We start from the raw sequence: 22,403 nt of genomic DNA on the forward strand, positions 1-22,403 counted from the left end.
CATATTTCATCTTTCGATGGATGAGACAACCATCATTTGATAAGACGTGGAGGTGTTACGGAGCCTTCGTATTAATGGGTTACTAGTCACGCTACTCTATCGAAAACGATCTATGGCTCAGAAGAAGAATTTGATCAAGGAACTTCTAGAGTTCAGACCGGAGATTTGGCATTTTAAGGATGAAAAGTTGAAACTTGTACCCATATTAAAGTTTTTGTACGAGACTCATCTAGATAATGCACCAAAAGAATTAGTCTGCCATCATTTTTTATGCTAGATATTGATCTTATTTGAGGGAGACATTTTGACTATTTGGTAAATTATAACATATTTTTTATTCCTTCTAACTATATGTCATATTTAAAAAATATCCCAACTAAATCACTATAATACATAAATTCTTCTTTTAATAGGTTGATACTGTATCCCGAATTGACATAAAAAATGATGGCAGACTAATTCTTTTGGTGCATCATCTAGATGAGTCTCGTACAAAAACTCTAATATGGATACAAGTTTCAATCTCTCACCCTTAAAGTGTTGGATCTTTGGCCCGAACTATAAAAGTTTTTGGATCAAATTCTTTGTTTGGGCCATAGATTGATTTTGATCGAGCAACGTGATTGATAATTCATCAACACGACAGCTCAATAACACCTCCACATCTTGTAAAATGACAATGGCCTCACCCATCGGAAGTTGAAATATGTGGATTTTTGCCTCCATCGCTCAGTAAGCACAATAGCCATGAACAAATTGAAAGTAACCTGGTAGTATGATCCCTAGAAGCCTACCTCACGAGGATGGTGCATTATATACGAGTTCAAATAATTGTGTACTAGATTTTAAAAAAATTCGTGTGATCTAATTCAAATCATTGTGTTTCACGATTGTGAGGCAGGTTATCACACAGATCTAGTACACAATGAAGTCATCAAGATTTGAACCCCACGTATCACATATACTATTGAGCACAAGTCATCATTGTGTACATGATCATTGTATTCAATAGAAGTTATTATCGTGTATACAAATCATTGACAGCCAGTCAGACGAATCTCGTACAATGATCCCTAGAAAAATCATTATGTACATAATCATTGTGTTCAATAGAAGTCATCATTATGTACAAGAATTATTCTGAAATCTAGTAGATAATGATTTGAACCCGCTATAGCACATTATTTTTGTGAGACCGGTTTCTAGGGATCGTAAAAGTAAACTGCTTTTAGTTTGATCATGACTTGATCGCCACGCTTACTGAGTGATGAAAGCAGGAGACCCACATATTTCATCTTTCGATGGATGAGACAACCATCATTTGATAAGACGTGGAGGTGTTACGGAGCCTTCGTATTAATGGGTTACTAGTCACGCTACTCTATCGAAAACGATCTATGGCTCAGAAGAAGAATTTGATCAAGGAACTTCTAGAGTTCAGACCGGAGATTTGGCATTTTAAGGATGAAAAGTTGAAACTTGTACCCATATTAAAGTTTTTGTACGAGACTCATCTAGATAATGCACCAAAAGAATTAGTCTGCCATCATTTTTTATGCTAGATATTGATCTTATTTGAGGGAGACATTTTGACTATTTGGTAAATTATAACATATTTTTTATTCCTTCTAACTATATGTCATATTTAAAAAATATCCCAACTAAATCACTATAATACATAAATTCTTCTTTTAATAGGTTGATACTGTATCCCGAATTGACATAAAAAATGATGGCAGACTAATTCTTTTGGTGCATCATCTAGATGAGTCTCGTACAAAAACTCTAATATGGATACAAGTTTCAATCTCTCACCCTTAAAGTGTTGGATCTTTGGCCCGAACTATAAAAGTTTTTGGATCAAATTCTTTGTTTGGGCCATAGATTGATTTTGATCGAGCAACGTGATTGATAATTCATCAACACGACAGCTCAATAACACCTCCACATCTTGTAAAATGACAATGGCCTCACCCATCGGAAGTTGAAATATGTGGATTTTTGCCTCCATCGCTCAGTAAGCACAATAGCCATGAACAAATTGAAAGTAACCTGGTAGTATGATCCCTAGAAGCCTACCTCACGAGGATGGTGCATTATATACGAGTTCAAATAATTGTGTACTAGATTTTAAAAAAATTCGTGTGATCTAATTCAAATCATTGTGTTTCACGATTGTGAGGCAGGTTATCACACAGATCTAGTACACAATGAAGTCATCAAGATTTGAACCCCACGTATCACATATACTATTGAGCACAAGTCATCATTGTGTACATGATCATTGTATTCAATAGAAGTTATTATCGTGTATACAAATCATTGACAGCCAGTCAGACGAATCTCGTACAATGATCCCTAGAAAAATCATTATGTACATAATCATTGTGTTCAATAGAAGTCATCATTATGTACAAGAATTATTCTGAAATCTAGTAGATAATGATTTGAACCCGCTATAGCACATTATTTTTGTGAGACCGGTTTCTAGGGATCGTAAAAGTAAACTGCTTTTAGTTTGATCATGACTTGATCGCCACGCTTACTGAGTGATGAAAGCAGGAGACCCACATATTTCATCTTTCGATGGATGAGACAACCATCATTTGATAAGACGTGGAGGTGTTACGGAGCCTTCGTATTAATGGGTTACTAGTCACGCTACTCTATCGAAAACGATCTATGGGTCAGAAGAAGAATTTGATCAAGGAACTTCTAGAGTTCAGACCGGAGATTTGGCATTTTAAGGATGAAAAGTTGAAACTTGTACCCATATTAAAGTTTTTGTACGAGACTCATCTAGATAATGCACCAAAAGAATTAGTCTGCCATCATTTTTTATGCTAGATATTGATCTTATTTGAGGGAGACAGCTCAATAACACCTCCACATCTTGTAAAATGACAATGGCCTCACCCATCGGAAGTTGAAATATGTGGATTTTTGCCTCCATCGCTCAGTAAGCACAATAGCCATGAACAAATTGAAAGTAACCTGGTAGTATGATCCCTAGAAGCCTACCTCACGAGGATGGTGCATTATATACGAGTTCAAATAATTGTGTACTAGATTTTAAAAAAATTCGTGTGATCTAATTCAAATCATTGTGTTTCACGATTGTGAGGCAGGTTATCACACAGATCTAGTACACAATGAAGTCATCAAGATTTGAACCCCACGTATCACATATACTATTGAGCACAAGTCATCATTGTGTACATGATCATTGTATTCAATAGAAGTTATTATCGTGTATACAAATCATTGACAGCCAGTCAGACGAATCTCGTACAATGATCCCTAGAAAAATCATTATGTACATAATCATTGTGTTCAATAGAAGTCATCATTATGTACAAGAATTATTCTGAAATCTAGTAGATAATGATTTGAACCCGCTATAGCACATTATTTTTGTGAGACCGGTTTCTAGGGATCGTAAAAGTAAACTGCTTTTAGTTTGATCATGACTTGATCGCCACGCTTACTGAGTGATGAAAGCAGGAGACCCACATATTTCATCTTTCGATGGATGAGACAACCATCATTTGATAAGACGTGGAGGTGTTACGGAGCCTTCGTATTAATGGGTTACTAGTCACGCTACTCTATCGAAAACGATCTATGGCTCAGAAGAAGAATTTGATCAAGGAACTTCTAGAGTTCAGACCGGAGATTTGGCATTTTAAGGATGAAAAGTTGAAACTTGTACCCATATTAAAGTTTTTGTACGAGACTCATCTAGATGATGCACCAAAAGAATTAGTCTGCCATCATTTTTTATGCTAGATATTGATCTTGTTTGAGGGATAGTTGTTTGCTGACACATACGGCAACGTTGTTAAATGTCATTGATTAGATTACATTTGAGACATAGAAAGTATGAACCAATACAGTTGGGACTATGTCACACTTGCATATTTATATTCCTGTCACTCCAAAGCATCGCATGCATCCACGAGTTGCATTGCAGGCCTATATATGCTTTTACAGGTGAGAATGGAACAATTTTGGGATTTTGGATAGTCTTAAATTCACTTGAATGCCTAATTTATATGCCTTGGATAATTTTTTTTCTTTCGAAATAGTTATGATCATGGGAAAAGATATTCACAATTCATCCTATCATGTTGGTTCTAATGGCATAGGAAAACGAATTTTCTAAAGGCGGTCGGTGGGTCGACAATCATATGACAAAATACATGCGCTCACATGTTATGTCTTCCTTTCGTGATCAATTTACCAAAATAGGCATTGATAAGATATTCTTTTGGTAAATGTTGTTATTGTAAAGCCATTCTTTATTTTTCTTTAATTACTAATTTCACTTCTTGATTGTCATATTTTATTTGGGACCCTTATTCTAATGACCTTATTGCACATTTTTTCGCTTATTGCTCTGTTGGGCGATACATCTAACGGTCAGTAGTTCCATTAATATATTAGAAGGTTATCGAATTTCACTTTTCATAGCAGATACTATGGCAATTTGGGATGCATCAATCCATACTAGACGATGTTGACACAAGGCAAAAATTGCATTCCCTATGCCGATTAGGCCGTTCTAGAAAGGATTGTACTCAATACCATAGTTGTTGGGTTAACAACTAATAGCGTCGTACTAGAGAATATGTTCGAGACCATCGTCATGATCCACGTAGGTCTATGAAGGAATACACGACATGGTACCATAATTATATAGTTCACTACATTACATCTCATATTTTACAGCGGCCCCAATGTGATAACCATTGAGAAGTTGGGGGACAATTTGACTAATTAGTAAATTATTACATATTTTCTCTTTTCTTCTAATTATATGTTATATTTGAAAAATATCCCAACTAAATCACTGTAATATATAAATTTTTTTAACAGATTGATACTGTGTTCCAAATTAGCTCTACCTACAATAGGTATCTCAATTTTGCCAATCCTACTCAATGTTCGCATCTCGATCTTACATCAACACTAGAGGAGGCTTTTGAGACATTACAATACTTAAATCAGAAAATGCAGATGGCAATTGGATTCTTTGACTGTCAGAATATCGGGCCATCTACCTCTCATGCTGTCCCTTTTGAGATATTTGTCAAACATCTACCTCGACAGGTGCGTGGTAGGAACTAGGGAGGTAGGAAAATAGGATATGACTTCAACATATTTCAATTTAAATTAATTTTTGTACTATAAAATGGAAACTAAATCTCGCTTCTAGCCATTCATTGATGATCAATCAATGGATATGATGGAAAAAATAGTAGATTTTAAAGGTAATTTTGTTTGAAGGCATAATCTAATCCTTGATAAATTAGGGTTTAGGGATTACTAATAACAAAAATTTAAATTTTTTTGAAAAATGTCGCTGCATTCAATTAAGATGCAGCGATCATAATTTTTTTAAAAAAATATTACTCTGTTGCATGCTATATGACATGCGACAAATCCTTTTTAAAAAAAAAAAAAGATTTCCCTCTTTAATTTTAGCAGCAGCGAAAAAATTAGAAATTAAATGAATATTTCATGATCGTTGCATTTGGCCCTAAGTTTAGCACAAAATCTCTAGGAACACCACTTTTAGGATGTGTTTTTGAATTTAATAATATTTTATGGAATTTGCCCTCAAAGTCCATGTCCTATTGCATTTCATCAAAACATGTTCATATACCTTCTATCCAACTTTTAAGCCATATTATGGACTAACTGATTTCTTATTCTTCTTCATTCTAATTATTTGTTTGGTCTTCTTTTCCGACTGTGGGATGCAGTGCTAAAACATAAATATTTTATCAAGTATGACAAAAAAAAAAAAAAGACTAGCAAGAAAGCATAAAACTGCAAGTTAAAAGCATAAATTTACTTGCTAGTTTGAAATTAATCCATTGGCCACCTAACCAATCGTGATGTAGCCTCAATTGGTCCAAGGGACAAAATAGTTTGATTGATTTCCCATTTATGATGCCTATCCATCACCCATCACTCGGAAATATACATCACCCAGGTCATACAAGTTTTTGGAATTACCCAAGTCATACAAGTTGAAACAACTTATCGGAACATGTGAAAGCAAAAGTCGGAGCTAATCAACACTGACAACCTCTTTTGATGGTTCAGATTCATCTTCTAGTAGGTCAACAGATTGAGTTTTTTTTTATTTCCTTTGTGGTTAGGGTGCAAAATTAGGGTTAGGGAAAGGAAAAATTGGGGAAAATGGAGGATCATGCCACATGGTCCTTTACTTACTTTTGTGGTCAATGATGGTTGACAAATACACCTGATTAACCCATTTTATATTAGGTTAAAATTTTATGTGGGTTGACAAATTTACCCTTTAAAAGTTGATCACGTGATGCTTTCGTGATTTATTCCAACCAAAATATGACTAAAAAGGTGATGAAGAATAAAAATTAGCATTTTTACTTATGAGGGACTAAAATGAATCATTTTCATTTTGAAGGGCTAAAATTTCATATCAACTATATATGGGGGACTATTAGCGTAATTTTTCTATATAGGAAATACTCATTGGTTGGGAACCCACCAGACGCTACCTTCCTAAAGCTAAACGCAGGTGGCTTCTCGAAAGGTAAACCTAGAACAGCAAGTGCTGGTGGTGTGTTTCGTGATCATATGGGTACTTGGATACTTACTTTGGTAATTTGGTTACAGCAGGTGCACAGGAAGCACAACCAACAGCGTGGCTAAGGCTTGGACGATTAGAGAGGGATTTCACGTTGCAATTCAACAAAAAATTTTCACCCATATTATTGTTGAATCTGACTCTAAAGTCATTATTGATATAATTAATAGGGATGATGTTGACAATCACTTACTTTCTCCCCCATTTTATCAGATCGCAGAGAACTTGTCCAACAGATTTTACGAGTTTTTTTTTAAAGAGTTTGAATGGGTTCGGTTCCAATCACTATTACGAATCAGGGGATGACTCTGGGATCATAAGTGATTCTACGAGTCAAGTTTAAGCATATCCTCAAAGAATCAAATATATGCGCGATCGATCAGTGGGCTAAACTGGGAACTCAGCAAGAAAAGGATTTTGTATTGCATCTGCTCCCTCCTCCTCTCGTAAGCAGTATCTTATATATATATTTATGACATTAGAGGAGTTAAGTTTCTTAGGATGGTTGTAGAAGATCTATGTTAATTTAATTTAAGGTCTTTTTTCTTCCGTAAAAAAAATAAAAATAAAAGCTTTTTAATAGGAAGATATATCACTTGGAAAGTATAAAAGGCTACATAACATGCATTAAGCAGAATTGCTTATAACTAACATACTAGTGAGATTTTGAAAATTTCTTGAAGTTTCCTTAAAAATAAAAAATGTCTATGCTATCTTTAATAGAAACTCTCTTAAATGAAACATTTTGTGGGAATGTTTGACTGCAATGATCTAGTATCATTTTACCAGTTAGTTATGCTTTACTTGAATTTTTTTTAAAAGCACTTCTTGTGCTCAGCTTGAATTCTAGCCCTTTTTTTTTTTTTTTTTTCACAGCAATTCAGATTACCATTATAGACTAAACTCTGATTTTCAAACCTAATTTCCAAATATGCTGTACTTAATAGATATCTTCTCTAGTTAGTGCAAATAAATTTGATTTTCATACTTAGCAATGCATTATACATACAAGAAGAAGAGGAAAAGAACCCTTGTTTGGACAGTCATTTTCCAAAGAAAAATTGCTACGTTTTCCGTGAACACATTTTCCAATCACCCTTTTACCTCACATATATTAAATCGCTACAGTAATTTTTCTACAAAAAATCTAGAAAAATGCAATCCAAACACAAAACTTTTGCGTTGGATCTAGTTGCTCGGACTTGGCTTGTAACTTGCATAACTTTTGGGTTGGATTAGGTCTTGAGACAAAACCATACAGTCTGGACAGATATGAAAATAATGAAATGAAGATGGGAGCAACCAAAATGATGAAAGATGTTGTGGTTTATGACTCCACAAAGCAATGTCGTCCTTGCAGAAAGTAAAGATACACAACCAAGTTTTATAACTTGATCGATAAAAAAAACCAACAGCAAGCAATGTACATGTATCTGGTCATTGCTACCATTGTCATGGATATCAAGAAACTGAAGGATGATTTTGATGAACGTCGCTTTTCCTTCGCTAGGAGGGAGAACAACTATGTCAGTCATAAGTTGGCAAAATTTGCTATGAACTTGAAAGGATGTTTGCTGAATAGAAGTGTGACTCCCCAGTCTGGCTGCTTGAAAGTGCTCACGCAGATTTTAGGAGAGCAGTAGCTCTAATATTGTAATCCTTATTTCAGTAATGAAATGTTGTCATTTTGGAGGGGGAAAAAAGAAGCAATGTACATGTACCTGGTGGCAAAACGTGTATCAATTTTCTGGCTTGTTCGAGCCTTGACTTCTCACGAGATCTTCTACAGTCAAACAAAACAATTATTTTTCTTTGTTTATTAGTATTTTTTTGTCCTCAAAGCCCATCTTAATTGGTAAGAATATTAGTTATATGATAATGAGATGCTGATTCGACTCTCAAACTCTTCCCTTTTTCTCTTCCCTTTATAATGCTTGTACTCTTCTCTAAAACCAAAAAAAAAAAAAAAAAAAATTCAAGTAGTATTTTTTTTTTCTTTTTTTCCCATTTTTTGTGCTCGCATGTTTATTTTTAATTTCATTTTTTTGGGGTGCGCGTACAAGGGAAATTAGAAACCCTATAAGTTCGATCTAGCTGCTCGAACTCGACTCTTAAGTTCACGTGATCTATCTGCTTGGACTGGGATTGAAACTCACATAAACAATTAGGGTTGAGTTTGTACTCAAGATTGATTGTAAGTCGTAACTTCAGCTTCAAATTACTATGATCTGGATTTTGGATAGAAGTCTGACAAGCAAGATTCATATGCATGGTGTCTAGCTACAAATGATGGAAGTTAAAAGGTAAGCATCACCGAATTGAAAACGAAGTAAATTTTCATTACAACTTACAAGCAAGCCGTCGTAGCCTTGATAGGTAACTGTAGTAGAATTTCCGGAAAGAATATTATTGATTAAAGAAAAAAAAAAAAAGAGAAGAGAAAGAAACGATGAGTAATAAAGAAGGGAACACGAATCCATATCTCCAAAATTATGCTTGTGATATAATCAAACACGTTTCACCTAATGAGTCATGCTTGCATATTGTTGCACCGGCCTTTGCTTTTGCTTTCTGCGGTAGAAATGAGGTCTAATCAATTCTAAATTGAGTCAGGCCGAAAGATCAGCCCATTAGTTGCCTAACTAAAGAAATGATGGAATTGCTGCACTTGCCCACCAAAAGCTCCACTCTAACTACTCCAATAGGATTTTGACAAAAAAAAAATCCAATAGGAGGGTTTTTTTTTTTGTTTTGAAACTAAATTTCATTTCATCTGATTAATGGGGAAATAGAACTACAGATTGTTCCAATAATCAATTGAATAGTTTATTGAAGGTATTTACCTGTTTTCTGAAAATTAGTTTCTTAGACATTATATAGTTTATGTGTGTTTTTGGATTGTAAATTATTTGGGATAATTTTGTGAAAAGGTACTGTAGTACTTTTTTGATATGATATATGTGAGATAAAAAGAAGATTGGAAAATGTGTTGATGGTTCAAGCAAATCAGTATATGCAAATAAGGTGTAAATAAAATGAAATAATTGACAATCCAAACATCGTTGGCTCTATTTTCACAAATGGCAATACCATATATATATATATATAGGGGAAACAAAGGTGGCGATTGCTTTTTCAGAAATAAATACTTTAAAAAAAAAAGAAAAATTTGGAGTAAGTAAGGGTCAAAAGAAATATATGAATTTAGTAATATTTTCAAAAATTAGAGATCTTGGGTCCAATTTCTTCTCTTTTTTTTCCTCTTTATTTCTTAAATCTCTCCCTTCTTTAGTAAAGATAATAAATAAATAAAATAAATTAGTAGTCGTCAATAATAATAATAATAATAATCCTTCCGAGAAAAAGACAATCTTTATTATTGATTAAGAGAAAAAAAAGGAGAAAAGGAGGGAAGGGACACGAGTGAAAATGATTAAAAAAGCATTTTTTTTTCTATTAAAAACTAACTCAACGCCGACAAAATTTGGAATCATTGTACTCTCATTGTACCAATTACAACTCTTGCTATAAATGAAGGGTCAAAAGCTATATATACGAATTTACCCTTCTCTTCTTCTTTTTTTAGTAAAGATAATAAATAAATAAAACGAATTCAGTAATCAGTAGTAGTCAAATAATTAAAAAATAATAATCCTTCAAAAATAATTAATAATAAAAAAAGGGACACCGCTCAAAAATGATTTTTTTTTTTTTTTAAAAAAAGCGCTATTTTATTTGAAACCTGTAGCAATTGCGACTCTTGCCGGACCAAGCAAGAATAAAGGGGACGTGTAAAGCTTGAGAGAAAGGCGCCAAGCAGAACGAGAAGAAGAAGGTGACGACGAAAGAATTCCGCCCTTTCCTCAACCACTATATATATTATGCTCCTGGCCCTATCTTCAGTCTCCAGTATTCAACCACGTTGTTTTCTAATAGAAATAATATATACTACTAGCGGTATTATTTTGCAGGTCCAGCAGTATAAATTAGGTGGAGTAGGTGTTTTCTCTCGATTGAACTGCTACTACTGCTACTGGTAGGTGGATAGATTTTGATGGTTTGTTGTTGATTTAAAGTAGTAGCAGCAGTAGCAGTAGAAATCAAAAATTTTTGTTTGATTTTAGAAAAAAAAGCGATAAAAACTGCAACCTATCGTTCTTTCTTTGTTTGGGCCAAATTCTATGCTTTGTGATAATCAATGGCTGATTTTGAGCCATTACTGTTGCGGAGACGCGACGCCGATGCTGCGGTTGCCGTCGCCGTTGCCGATCTTGGAGAAGACAAGCAAGACGTCGTTGAAGCCGCCAAGGATAACAAAATCACTCCTCCTAGACCTAGAGTCGCTTCCCTTGACGTCTTTCGCGGACTCTCTGTTTTTGTAAGCATCTTCACTCCCAAGCAGTTTCCGTTTTTCCCATCTTACTTTTGCATTATGACTCCATTTGATTACTTCACTACTATACCACCAGTATTCTCTTTTTTTTTTTGTATTTTTGATTTTTTTTCTCTTTACTAGAATTACTCTGTTAACAAAATATTGCCTAATTTTCATTTCTTATTGGTCAAACCGCTATAATTTCACGAGCTTTTAACTATAGCTAATTAATACTACTACTGCTAACTAATACAACATGCTTTAAAATTTTTTTCTTTTTTTTTTCCTTCTCGTTTTCTTATGCAGTGTTGTTTATGCGATAAGCATTAATGGCCTAAAAATTGTTTGTGTAATTGGCATTTATGACCTTATAGCACCTTTTTTTTTTTTTGGCACCCTTAATGTTGTTTTTGCTTCTATTTGTCTTATGCTAATTGCTGTAGTTTTTGCTGCATGGCTTTAGGGAAAAAAACGAACATTTTACTAATTTTTTGTACCTAATCTGTACTTAAAATGTTTATTTAATCCAAAAGAGTACGTGTTTTCTTGTAAATTAGCGCATTTCCATGAAAGCCATAGAGCTCTGTGTGTCAGTTAATTTTATTGCCTATATTTGTTTGCATGTTTCTGCTGTTTTCCAGTTGGCAATTATTTTTTTTGCTTACGCAGCTTATGATGCTTGTGGATTATGCTGGCTCCATTTTCCCCATTATAGCTCATTCACCTTGGAATGGTCTACACTTGGCAGATTTTGTGATGCCTTTCTTCCTTTTTGTTGCTGGAGTTTCCCTGGCAATTGTATACAAGGTATACACTTTGTCGCAAAAGAGGTCCAAATTCTACATTGATGGAGTGTATAATTGTTTAAGCATCATGACTGAGGCACAAATCATTGACTTTCACTAAAAATTGATTGCATATTCAAAAAGAGGATTTGCTGTACTTGATGTTCCATTAGAAATTGACCAGTTTTATAGTCCCACATAATTGCATCTAATTGGGCTTGCTGCTTTTTGGCTTCATAATTTTAGAAAGTCCCAGACAGAATACAAGCTTCATGGAAGGTAGTTTTAAGGGCATTGAAGCTCTTCTTCCTTGGCATTCTTCTTCAAGGTAATGCTCAAACAATTCCCACCTGTTAGCCCTTAATTTCTTTTATATGTTTTATCCCATGTTCAAATTGGTGCAAGCTTCAATTCCTTGTGCAAACTTAAAGTGCCATCCTCACTTATCAGGAAAGTTTTCGCTATTATTAGAATGCATAAAAACCAAGTATTTGAAACTTTTTAAGAGGATTAGTATTCAGTTTATTGGCAAGTCAAGAATCAGGCTTTTATTTGCATTCCATATGGTTGACAGCTGGTTTACTATATTATGGTGAATTTGGGGTCATCTGAATTTTGAAATGCTTACATTGCTACTTGGCATCCAGTGTGAAATTGTCTGCTAGAGTGAAACATCACGTTCTTCTTTATCTACTCTGTTTCTTGCAACCTTGTTTCTTATGTGGCTTAATACCCTGTAATTTGGTAATACTTGCTACTTACATTAAAATTTTTTACTCAAACTAAGGAACAAAAGAGGACAACAATGTGGGCCGTGTGTGAGCTGTTCTTCTTGGTACTATGCTACTTCAGTAAAACCGTCTGCAATCAAATTAAGAAACGAAAGAGGATGCTGTAAATTATTTTTAAGCCTTCTTGGTAATTGGAGCCTACTGATCAACAAAATCTGATATTCACCTTGTTCTGCTGAAAATCATATCTTTAGGTCAGAATGAGGTATATACAGATATCCGAAGAACATAAAAGTGACGTACTTTTGAAAGCCGATGTTTATTCTCCCATGTCAAAGTCTTGGGATCTTTCTTCTTCATATCTTGTTTGTGCTCTTTAATGCTGGAAGTTCGTAAGAAGGAAAAAAAACAAGTTTTGCATGCTGTTGCTGCTAGAAGATTTCACGTTTTTATAGGTTAGTAACTAATATGGCACTGCTTTGTGTGTATTAGGCGGTTACTTGCATGGAGTAACTTCAATGACATATGGCGTGGACATTGAAAGACTACGAATTCTTGGAATTTTGCAGGTGCCATTTTACTTTCACAGTATTTGGAATTTTGTAGGTGCCATTTTACCTGCACAGTATTTTATTCCTTGCTATTGATTACAACAAAATGACTACACTAGCCTTTTCAAATTAATCATACACAATTCTAGTGGTGATTGGTGTATCCTAAGAGTCATTAAACCACCAGACTATAGCTCTATATTCTACTCTTCTCCCTCGCACCAATGTTCCTCTTACCCCTTGTGAAAAAGTATAGGAAACCATGATTGGGGCAAGCAAGGTAAGGTAGCATGACTTCTCATTATCATTCTATGATGGAAGTATGTTTATCCAGCATTCGCTATCTGATTGAGTCCTGGAACAAAAGAGTTCTTGTTGCAGCTCAATACTTTTTATTTATTTGTTTTTTTTTTTTTTTTTTGGCAAATTTTTCATCTACCATCTTGAGGAAAAGTTTATAACCAATTTTGACCAGTGCAGAGGATAGCTATTGGATACCTTGTAGCAGCTTTGTGTGAGATTTGGCTTCCACGTCGAAGGTGGAGGAAGGAAGGTTTCCCAGGGAATTATCTTTGTCACTGGTAAGGTTTTTTTTCCCCTCTTTTTCTTTTTCTTTTTTCTCCCTCTTGTTATTCCCTTTCATAGTCTAAAGTTATGAATTAAACTCATTATATGGTACGTTCTCGAAACAAAGAACTCTGCTCACGGGATTTCATTAGAAAGGGGTTTCATGATAAAATCTTCAAATAGAAGTTGTTAACTTGGTTGCAGAATTGCTCAAAAGAAAAAAAAAAAGCCTTTGTTGCAGAGACTTCTTTTGATGTATAAAATGTTTAAACTTTTGAAATACTTTAGCATGGTAATAAAGGAGCTATTGCACCCTTGTAAACATTGCAAGTTGCTAAATTATGCAAATTTGATAGTCCAATCATAGATTAAGTATATTCATAACGGAAATAAATCCCTATTTAACTAAAATTATTAACTATGTATTTATATTATTCAATTTGTGCCAAGTATTCTTTGCGATAATGAGCATTCTTTTAAGTCTTACATTTTTTGGCAAATATTTAGGCCTATGGTTTCACTTGTAGACCATGTAATACATGCAATAGCAGCATGGGCTTTCTTTTATTTCATACATCACTATATCACTTTTCGAAATCATTAATCATTATACCCATGTGGCTACGGGATATACCACATGGTCTTCCACTGAATTCGTAGACCTTTGGTGACTTAATTTTAATGTTGTCCACATGGCTCTCTTTTTCTGTTACAGTTTTTGCGTCCTTGTCTTTTCAGGTTCATTGTGCTCTCACTGGTTGCTGTATACGTAGGATTATTACACGGGTTGTATGTCCCTGATTGGAAATTTATCTCTGCAAATAACGGTGGCATTTATGAGGTAAGAGTGCTTATGATTCTAAAATTTACTTTTACCCATTCACAACTGTTGTTGACAGCTAGACATGATTATTATGGTACTTTCTGCTTTTTGTAAACCCTAAAAAACCAAGAATTAGGATTTCTAGCCTGTGATTGGTAAATTGATTGGAGAATTCTGTGAATTAGTTGCTGTGCTATGTTCTTCAAAGTTGGCAAATTGGAAATTACATATCAAATGGTATGGTCATTAATACTCGAGTTCAGGGTGAAATCTGCAACTTTTTGGTTGTGCGAACCAAACTAGCTATTTTTAAAATGAAAGTTATTTCTGCTTTTACAATAGTAATATTGACAAACCTATAACTACATAATATCCACTTACAACCACTTCGTAGCATTGCAAAATGCAATTTTTTTTTTTAAAACCTATTACAAGTTGCAGAATGTTTTGTCTTATCTTCAGTTTGTCTGTTTTCAAATGTATACAAAGAACTTTGCCTGCTGTATTTACTTTTTAAAACAACTGCAGTTGTACATTGAATTATTGATGTTTATGTTTGTTACTCATGTAAGTACAAAATTCTTCATCCTTTTGTAGGTGAAATGTTCTGTAAGAGGTGATCTACAACCTGGTTGTAACTCTGCTGGAATGATTGATCGATATATTCTTGGTATTCAACATCTGTATAATAAACCTGTATATCGAAATCTGAAGGTATTTCTAGTTGAAAGTTAGTTGTTGTAATGTTCAGATAGCACCATGCAGTTCATCAGTATATATGTGATATTGTTTTTGACAGGAATGCAATACAAACAGTGTGCCTTCTTGGTGCCTTGCACCTTTTGAGCCTGAAGGTATTCTAAGGTAACCTATTGATTACACCAATGAGTCAAAGTGCTTATCGAGTCTTCTTGGTTTCTCATTTTAACCTTTAGCCTTGTACCTCCTCTTCCTATTGCTACTTATTTTGAACAATAGTTGGTTATTTGATTCAGTAAAAGAATAGGTAACAGTAAGATATTCTAAGCTTTGGTTCCTTCACACCAAACCTGTAACATTATTAATTTAGTTAAACCAACATATTCTGCAGCTCAATAACAGCTGCTGTGAGTTGCATTCTTGGACTGCAATCTGGTCATATTCTTGTACACTTTCAGGTGAGTTGCATTCACTTTGCTTTTCCATATGGTCAACATATTTCTCTTATTCTAATCCCCACACACAATTAGCGTGAAGAAGGCCTTAGTTGTGAACACAAATAGCAATTCTATCATTCAAATCATGACACCCAATGGGTGTGATGAAGATTTTATTTGTAGTAAGAGGATGTGAATAGCAAATACAAACATGTGGATGTATATCTGTATATTTATGTTTGTACTTGTATTACTTGCTTATTGCACTTGGATCTTTTGCCTGTTGCAGATTCGTTGGACTGCGCTGTAGACAAGAATAATTATGTTAAAAGTAACTGATGAATTAAGTTTACACAGCTGATTATTTTGCATGAGACAGGTGGAAAATCACGTATCATGTAACTTTATATGTCCTTAAGGGCGTACAACTTGTTTTTATGTAAGAAATAAGATTGCTGCTATAGTACTTTGATTAATGTTACCACTAATTACTTGTTTATGCATCACTGGCCATGGTCATTGACCGACTAAAGTCATCCTTCAGAGAGGTAATCCAGAAGCCTGCATTATATTTAGGAGTTCTTAGAACTCTAATTAGTTGATCAAGCCACTTCTGTTGTCATGCCATCTATTTGTGTTTGTATTCTTCTATTTATGTCAGTATCAGAGTGGAGCTAAGTGGAAAATCACGTATCATGTAACTTTATATGTCCTTAAGGGCGTACAACTTGTTTTTATGTAAGAAATAAGATTGCTGCTATAGTACTTTGATTAATGTTACCACTAATTACTTGTTTATGCATCACTGGCCATGGTCATTGACCGACTAAAGTCATCCTTCTGAGAGGTAATCCAGAAGCCTGCATTATATTTAGGAGTTCTTAGAACTCTAATTAGTTGATCAAGCCACTTCTGTTGTCATGCCATCTATTTGTGTTTGTATTCTTCTATTTATGTCAGTATCAGAGTGGAGCTAAGGCTAAAAAATTTGTGTTACAGGACCATAAGGAGCGGCTATATAACTGGTCCCTGTTGTCATTCTCATTTCTGGCTCTTGGTTTGTTGCTCTCCTTCATAGGTACATTTTATTGATTCTTAGCTACGCCAACATTTGAAAATGCATATATAAAAGGTCGGGCATTTGCCTTTGTAGCAATAAAATCTTTTGTATTATTGCTAAAAATATAGGTGTTTTTCTTTTACTTTTTGGCTTGTTTACCTGTCAAGAAATGCATTTTCCGTGAAGAGTTTTGTTCCCAATGGATACATTCAAAGAAACAAGTACTGGAGCATGCAGTAGCATAATTGATGTGGTTATCCAATTCATTCTTGTGTCAGATTGTTGCCTTTTTTTATTTGAGATTACCCCTCTGGAAGTTTTATATGTTATTGTCAACTAAATGACAATGAATCAGATTTTAGTATACTGTTTGTTGGCCTTCCAGGTATTCCCTTGAATAAATCCCTGTACACAATAAGTTATTTACTGGTGACATCGGCAACTGCTGGAATTACATTTTGCTTACTCTATGTACTGGTAAGTTTCTGATTGAAATGCTGACTTTCATGTGTCCGTGTACTGTGCTACATTGTTTGTGACTGGTGCGGTCAATAAGAAATTATCCCCCCCCCCCTTCCCCATATAACAGATTTTTTATTCTTCCACTTTAAAACCACTTCATCCAAAAGAAAACACACAATACCTTCATTACCGACTCATCCCAACTTAAAATTCAGATTTAGGGTAAGTATCATTCTAAGTGAACCATGTGTGGAGTCACTACTTTGTGCAGTTTAAAATTACGATAAACAATAGAAAAACAGTAGTTCGTTTTGAATTAATCTCCCTTGAAGAAAGTTGACTTGCATTTCAATATATCAAAAGAGAAATATCAAATTTGACTTGGCATGCAGGTACTTATATTAGGCATATTACCATCTGAAACCAGTGAGCCCCATTTTGACCCACTCTTGTCGTGGCCTATAGCCCTAAGAACCTTTTAGACTCACTTTTCAATTGAATTGACAAAAGTCCATCATAAAGGAGCTTGTATCTAGTCTTTGAATGTTGTGATGTCATCTCCGGCTCATTGTAGTCTGAACTTGAATTTGATTTTTAATGTTACTATAATTATCCGTCCTGTTTGTAATTATATGAGAATGATTTGTTATTACTGATTACATGCTCTCTTTACTTGAAGGTTGATGTTTGTGGATGGAGGCGCTTAACTTGTGTGTTGGAATGGATGGGAAAGCACTCCCTTAGCATCTTCATCCTTGTAACTTCAAATATTGCTGTAATTATGATTCAAGGGTTTTACTGGAGAGCTCCGGAGAATAACATCGTAAGTCAATAGAATCGACCAACTAAATGACTTAAGAAAAGATTAGCTGATTTGACTAGGGTCTTAGAGATCTTCCTGTTTTCTTCCTTCCTTCGCCAGTCTTTTCTGGTGTTCCTTTTCCTTCTATACAAGCTGCTTGTTAGCTTCTTAGCTTGAAATTCTCGAAGAATTGACCCCCCCTTTTTCCTTTTACTGAATCCTCAGGTTCACTGGATCATAACACACGTAGCACACAAATGATTTTTTGCTAACTCTGAAGCCACCAGAACCTCCTTAGCATCAGTCAGATGGGGGTTGCGTTCTTATGATTATGATTCTGGCATATGTTCTTGGTAGCAGCTGAAGGAGGCTAACAACCAACTATTTTGTAGCAGTATCGTTTTTGACAGTCGAGGATGTGGCGTCGAGTCGGTGGCCCTCCATATGGACGGACACCCATATTAATAGGCTGTTGAAACCCGAGCAGTGCATTTTCCTGGAAGCCCCATGTCTTTGCTCAATGTTCAATATCATCAACAATAGTGTCAAATTATTTGCTTAGGCAAAAAAATCAGGATGAAGGTTTGTCATCTCTCACAGAGTTAGTCCCTCGATTTTGATTGTGTAAATACACTGTTCACAGATGATCAAATGAATTGAGCATACGAAGAGGCACTGCGTAGCCACGCAAACAGAAAAATAGCACCAATAAACAGAAAACAGAAAAAGAACGAAACTGGCATCGCACCTGAAAGTCAATTTCTTTGGTTACGAAGTTCTAGTCTCGCACTTGCGTGATGTTTTGGCCTAACAGATTCAGTACTTCGTTTTCAAAATTTAGTAGTACTGCTCCCTCTGAAGCTGAAAAAAAAAAGGAGAGAGATACATGACACTCGAAATTCTGTTTAGATTGCTATCTTTCGGAGTTCAATAGGATTTGAAACAGGATTGTTCGAACGGATGAACTAGTTATGAAATCAAACTGCATTGATAGCCTGTGTCCTTGCTCGCTGGGGAGTTAGATTTGCTTCAATTGTTTGTCTCTTTGCTTGAGCTTTTTTCAAATTTGCTTCCGCTATTTCAAGAGTTTGTTGACCTTCTTGTGGATCAAATGTCACTACCCTTCTCCGCATCATTTACTAAAACAATGATTTTATTATTGCCTATTTTAGGGAAATCACCCATAAGAGTCATCGTTAACCATTGGCCATTAAGGCATAGGGGGATGGTTGGGTAATATGCCAATTTGACCACTATTAGTAGGTAAAATGATTTCTTTTACTTCTGAATCCCAAACAATTCGATTAGGCGTTAGTCCACAAAGATTTAAGGTCATTTCTTTAAATCGTTCTTCATTTCTAAGTTCATAGCTTTTACCGTATCATCGTCGATATTACCTACCAGATAAAGCCTATTCAGGAAGACTATTTAATTCTCCGAAAAGGACCAATTGAAATCCTCTAATTGTTTTTGTCAGACCAACATATTTTTCTTGAGAACCAGTAAATACTTCTGCTATGAAAAAAAGTTGTGATAAAAAAAGCGCTCAATTTTTTGTGCTTGTGCTGCGGTTAAACGATCCTCTTTGGATAATTCATCTAACTCGAGAATAGCTATAATATCCTGAAATTCTTTATAACATTGTAAAGTTCACTTAACCCTTTGCACAGTTTCATAATGTTCCTCACCAACAATCCGAGGTTGAAGCATATGGTTGATGTTGCACATAAAGGATCTTGCTATTTTTAGGAGTTTTTATAGAAAAATATATTGTAGCGATTTGATGCGTGTGAGGTAAAAAAAGTGATTGAAAAATCTGTTCATAAATAATATAAATTTTTTATTGTGTATAATTACAATCCAAACAAAGCTAAGCGGGCTAGTAATCTAATCTCATTACGAAGTTCCTTTATTATCCTTGTTCTAATATGTCGCAGTCAACACCTGCAAACAAAAGCACAAAGAAATACTGTGCAAGTGACCCCAAAGTCCCTTTATCATTTTGAGGCCTTCCCAAAATCAAACAAAGCCCAAACAGCTTATTCTTCGTAGTTTTAAAGTAATCAACGAACTCATCGAATTTGAGGTGGTTAGGTAGGAACATATGGATGGATGATCCTTGCTTTAACCCAACAAAAAGTATCCTGTTTCTTTCAACTACCAACAATGAATTCGATGGCATGATTATCAATTCTTTTACCATTTTGATAACTAATATGCGGATTGCAACCAAATTGCTATCCTCCTCCTCGACATTCTTAATAGGCTAAAAGACTTCTGGGCTTTGATGGCATCACTTGCGCCAACCCACGCTGAAGAAATTGCAAACCTTAGACCCAAAGCAAACCATTTTGGGTAATATAATACTGTGACGGAATGAGGGCAGAATAATAAAATGATGACAGAGTAAATATTCTTCAACCCATTACAGGAAGAAATGAACGAAAAGTAGGGTTTACGGCAGGACAAAATACCTCGCCCGCGCTCAAACCATTATAAAGTTCAACTTTTGATCCTGCAGTCATTAAATTAAATGAACACTCGTAACCCTCTAACTAATTAAAATATATGCTCGTAGTCCTTCCTTCAACTTGAGTTCTTATATTCAATAGAATAGTGGAGGTGATTCTTGACACTTTTGGCGTTGTTTTTGTTAGATGTAATGACAAAATTTATTGATGGAAGAGTTATGAGTATGTGTTTTAATTAGTTTGAGGGTTAAAGCTGCCTATTTAATAGTTGGGGAGTTAAAAGTTTAAAAGCCGTATTCATTATCACAACTACACCTCATTTAGAGCGTGTATTTTATTGTTCTCCATGTCAAATTCAAATATAAAGTTTGGCACTTTTAAGTATATATATAAGATAGGGGACTTAATTAATCAATGTCCCAAGAGCACGGGTTAAATTAAAATAGCATTCCCAATCTTAAAATGTTTAGATACATTTATTTAAATACAAGTTTTTAACCAGTGCATTTAGTAGAAAAATCCAGCTATGTAAAATTATCGCTTTATGGAGCTACAAGTAAGTTTTTAATTAGATGCATTAAATTTAATCCTCTTCCTCATGAAGCATATATACTATAGTTTTAGCTTTAAAGAGTGACCGCTGACAGAAGCAACAATTGGCATTTTCAACAAGCCATCGCATAGCAGGTCCCCCCTATAGGTACATTTGTCCCACATCGGGGTTGGGGTTGGGTTTGGGTTGGGATATAAGTCCCTGGGATTGCCTCAAGAGTTGCCGGCTTTTGAGGTTAATTCTGGGATTAGGTTTATAAAACAACAAAAGTCTGATTCAGGCTGTTGAAAAAAGACAAATTGCCTCAGGGTTGAAAGGGTATTGGGTGGTAGTATCCCACTTAGCAGCAGGTCCCCCCTATAGGTACATTTGTCCCACATCGGGGTTGGGGTTGGGTTTGGGTTGGGATATAAGTCCCTGGGATTGCCTCAAGAGTTGCCGGCTTTTGAGGTTAATTCTGGGATTAGGTTTATAAAACAACAAAAGTCTGATTCAGGCTGTTGAAAAAACAAGCCATCGCACACCAGAGAGGGAAAGAGAAAATATAGTGAAAAGTTAGTCAATGAAGGCGAAAATCATTCAACTTTGGCTCAGTGATCACCAAAAAGGATATCTGGGTTGCAAGTCAGGAATTCTAATGTTACCTACGGTCGAAAAAATCTAAATGAAATGTCAAAACATCTCTTATACAAATATTATTATCATTGTCGAAAAAAATAAATAAATGAAGGAGAAGAAGACGACGACGACGTACGCTAGGGTCGCACGGCGTGCGTGGCCAAAATGATGTGGGACTTGGACTGGGACTGCGGGAGTTAGGAAGGAGGTAGAAGAATGTTAGTAGTACGATTTTTAAATGAACATATACCGGCCACATTCCATCGCAAACTTTGCCATCGCCTTTCAATTTTCATGCGGCAAAATCGGATAAAGAAGAGGTCATCATCTTCAACAAGGAATATAAAAAAGAAGAAAAAAGAGAATAGGTTAGAAATTGAAAAGCAGCGAGGGGTCGCTGTCCTTTGGGAAGGTGGGGGTTCTTGGCATTTAACTTGTTTTCGGGGGTAGCTGCAACAAAAAAACGGTGGTAGGCCAAAATGTCCGAACGGGAAGAATTGGGACCGTTACAGACCGAAGAGAAGCAACGGGCGGATTTGATGGCTCAAATCACTTCGTGACTTTGTTCTTTTGGGTACCATTTTAGGCCAAAAGAGAAACATATCTATTATTGCGTTATGTTGAAATTGCAGCGGGATCATTTGCCATAGTCGAGTGCGAGAAACTTCACGAATTGCAATTTTTAAAATTTTTATAGAAAAATATACTACAACGATTTAATATATTAAAAATAAAATGTAATTAAAAAAATATGTTTATGAAAATCGTTAATTTTTTTTTTTTTATAGAAAATGACTTTTCGAACAAGGCCAAATTGTGTGGGATCGTT

The 22,403-nt window shown here is 35.1% G+C and overlaps 1 protein-coding gene across 4 annotated transcripts; it reads left to right on the top strand.

Annotated features, from left to right (window-relative positions):
- The first annotated feature begins 10,387 nt into the window (after positions 1-10,387).
- Positions 10,388-18,607, top strand: LOC113708852 (uncharacterized). Of its 4 annotated transcripts, XM_027231512.2 has the most exons (15): positions 10,398-10,475; positions 10,612-10,676; positions 10,871-11,018; positions 11,685-11,822; positions 12,047-12,128; positions 13,024-13,100; positions 13,563-13,663; positions 14,388-14,490; positions 15,070-15,186; positions 15,272-15,336; positions 15,563-15,629; positions 16,608-16,686; positions 17,054-17,145; positions 17,810-17,953; positions 18,158-18,607. In XM_027231512.2, exons 4-15 carry the CDS (start codon positions 11,688-11,690, stop codon positions 18,191-18,193), a joined length of 1,098 nt encoding a protein of 365 aa, XP_027087313.1. In that variant the 5' UTR covers positions 10,398-10,475; positions 10,612-10,676; positions 10,871-11,018; positions 11,685-11,687; the 3' UTR covers positions 18,194-18,607. The 4 variants fall into 4 exon arrangements, with proteins under 4 accessions (XP_027087310.1, XP_027087313.1, XP_027087311.1 ...); XM_027231510.2 differs by having other exon boundaries at positions 10,416-10,475; positions 10,612-11,018; XM_072064772.1 differs by lacking the exon at positions 10,612-10,676 and having other exon boundaries at positions 10,418-10,475.
- The last annotated feature ends 3,796 nt before the right edge of the window (positions 18,608-22,403 follow it).

The sequence above is a fragment of the Coffea arabica genome, chromosome 9c (genome assembly GCF_036785885.1).
Source record: "Coffea arabica cultivar ET-39 chromosome 9c, Coffea Arabica ET-39 HiFi, whole genome shotgun sequence".
NCBI classification, from domain to species: Eukaryota; Viridiplantae; Streptophyta; class Magnoliopsida; order Gentianales; family Rubiaceae; genus Coffea; species Coffea arabica.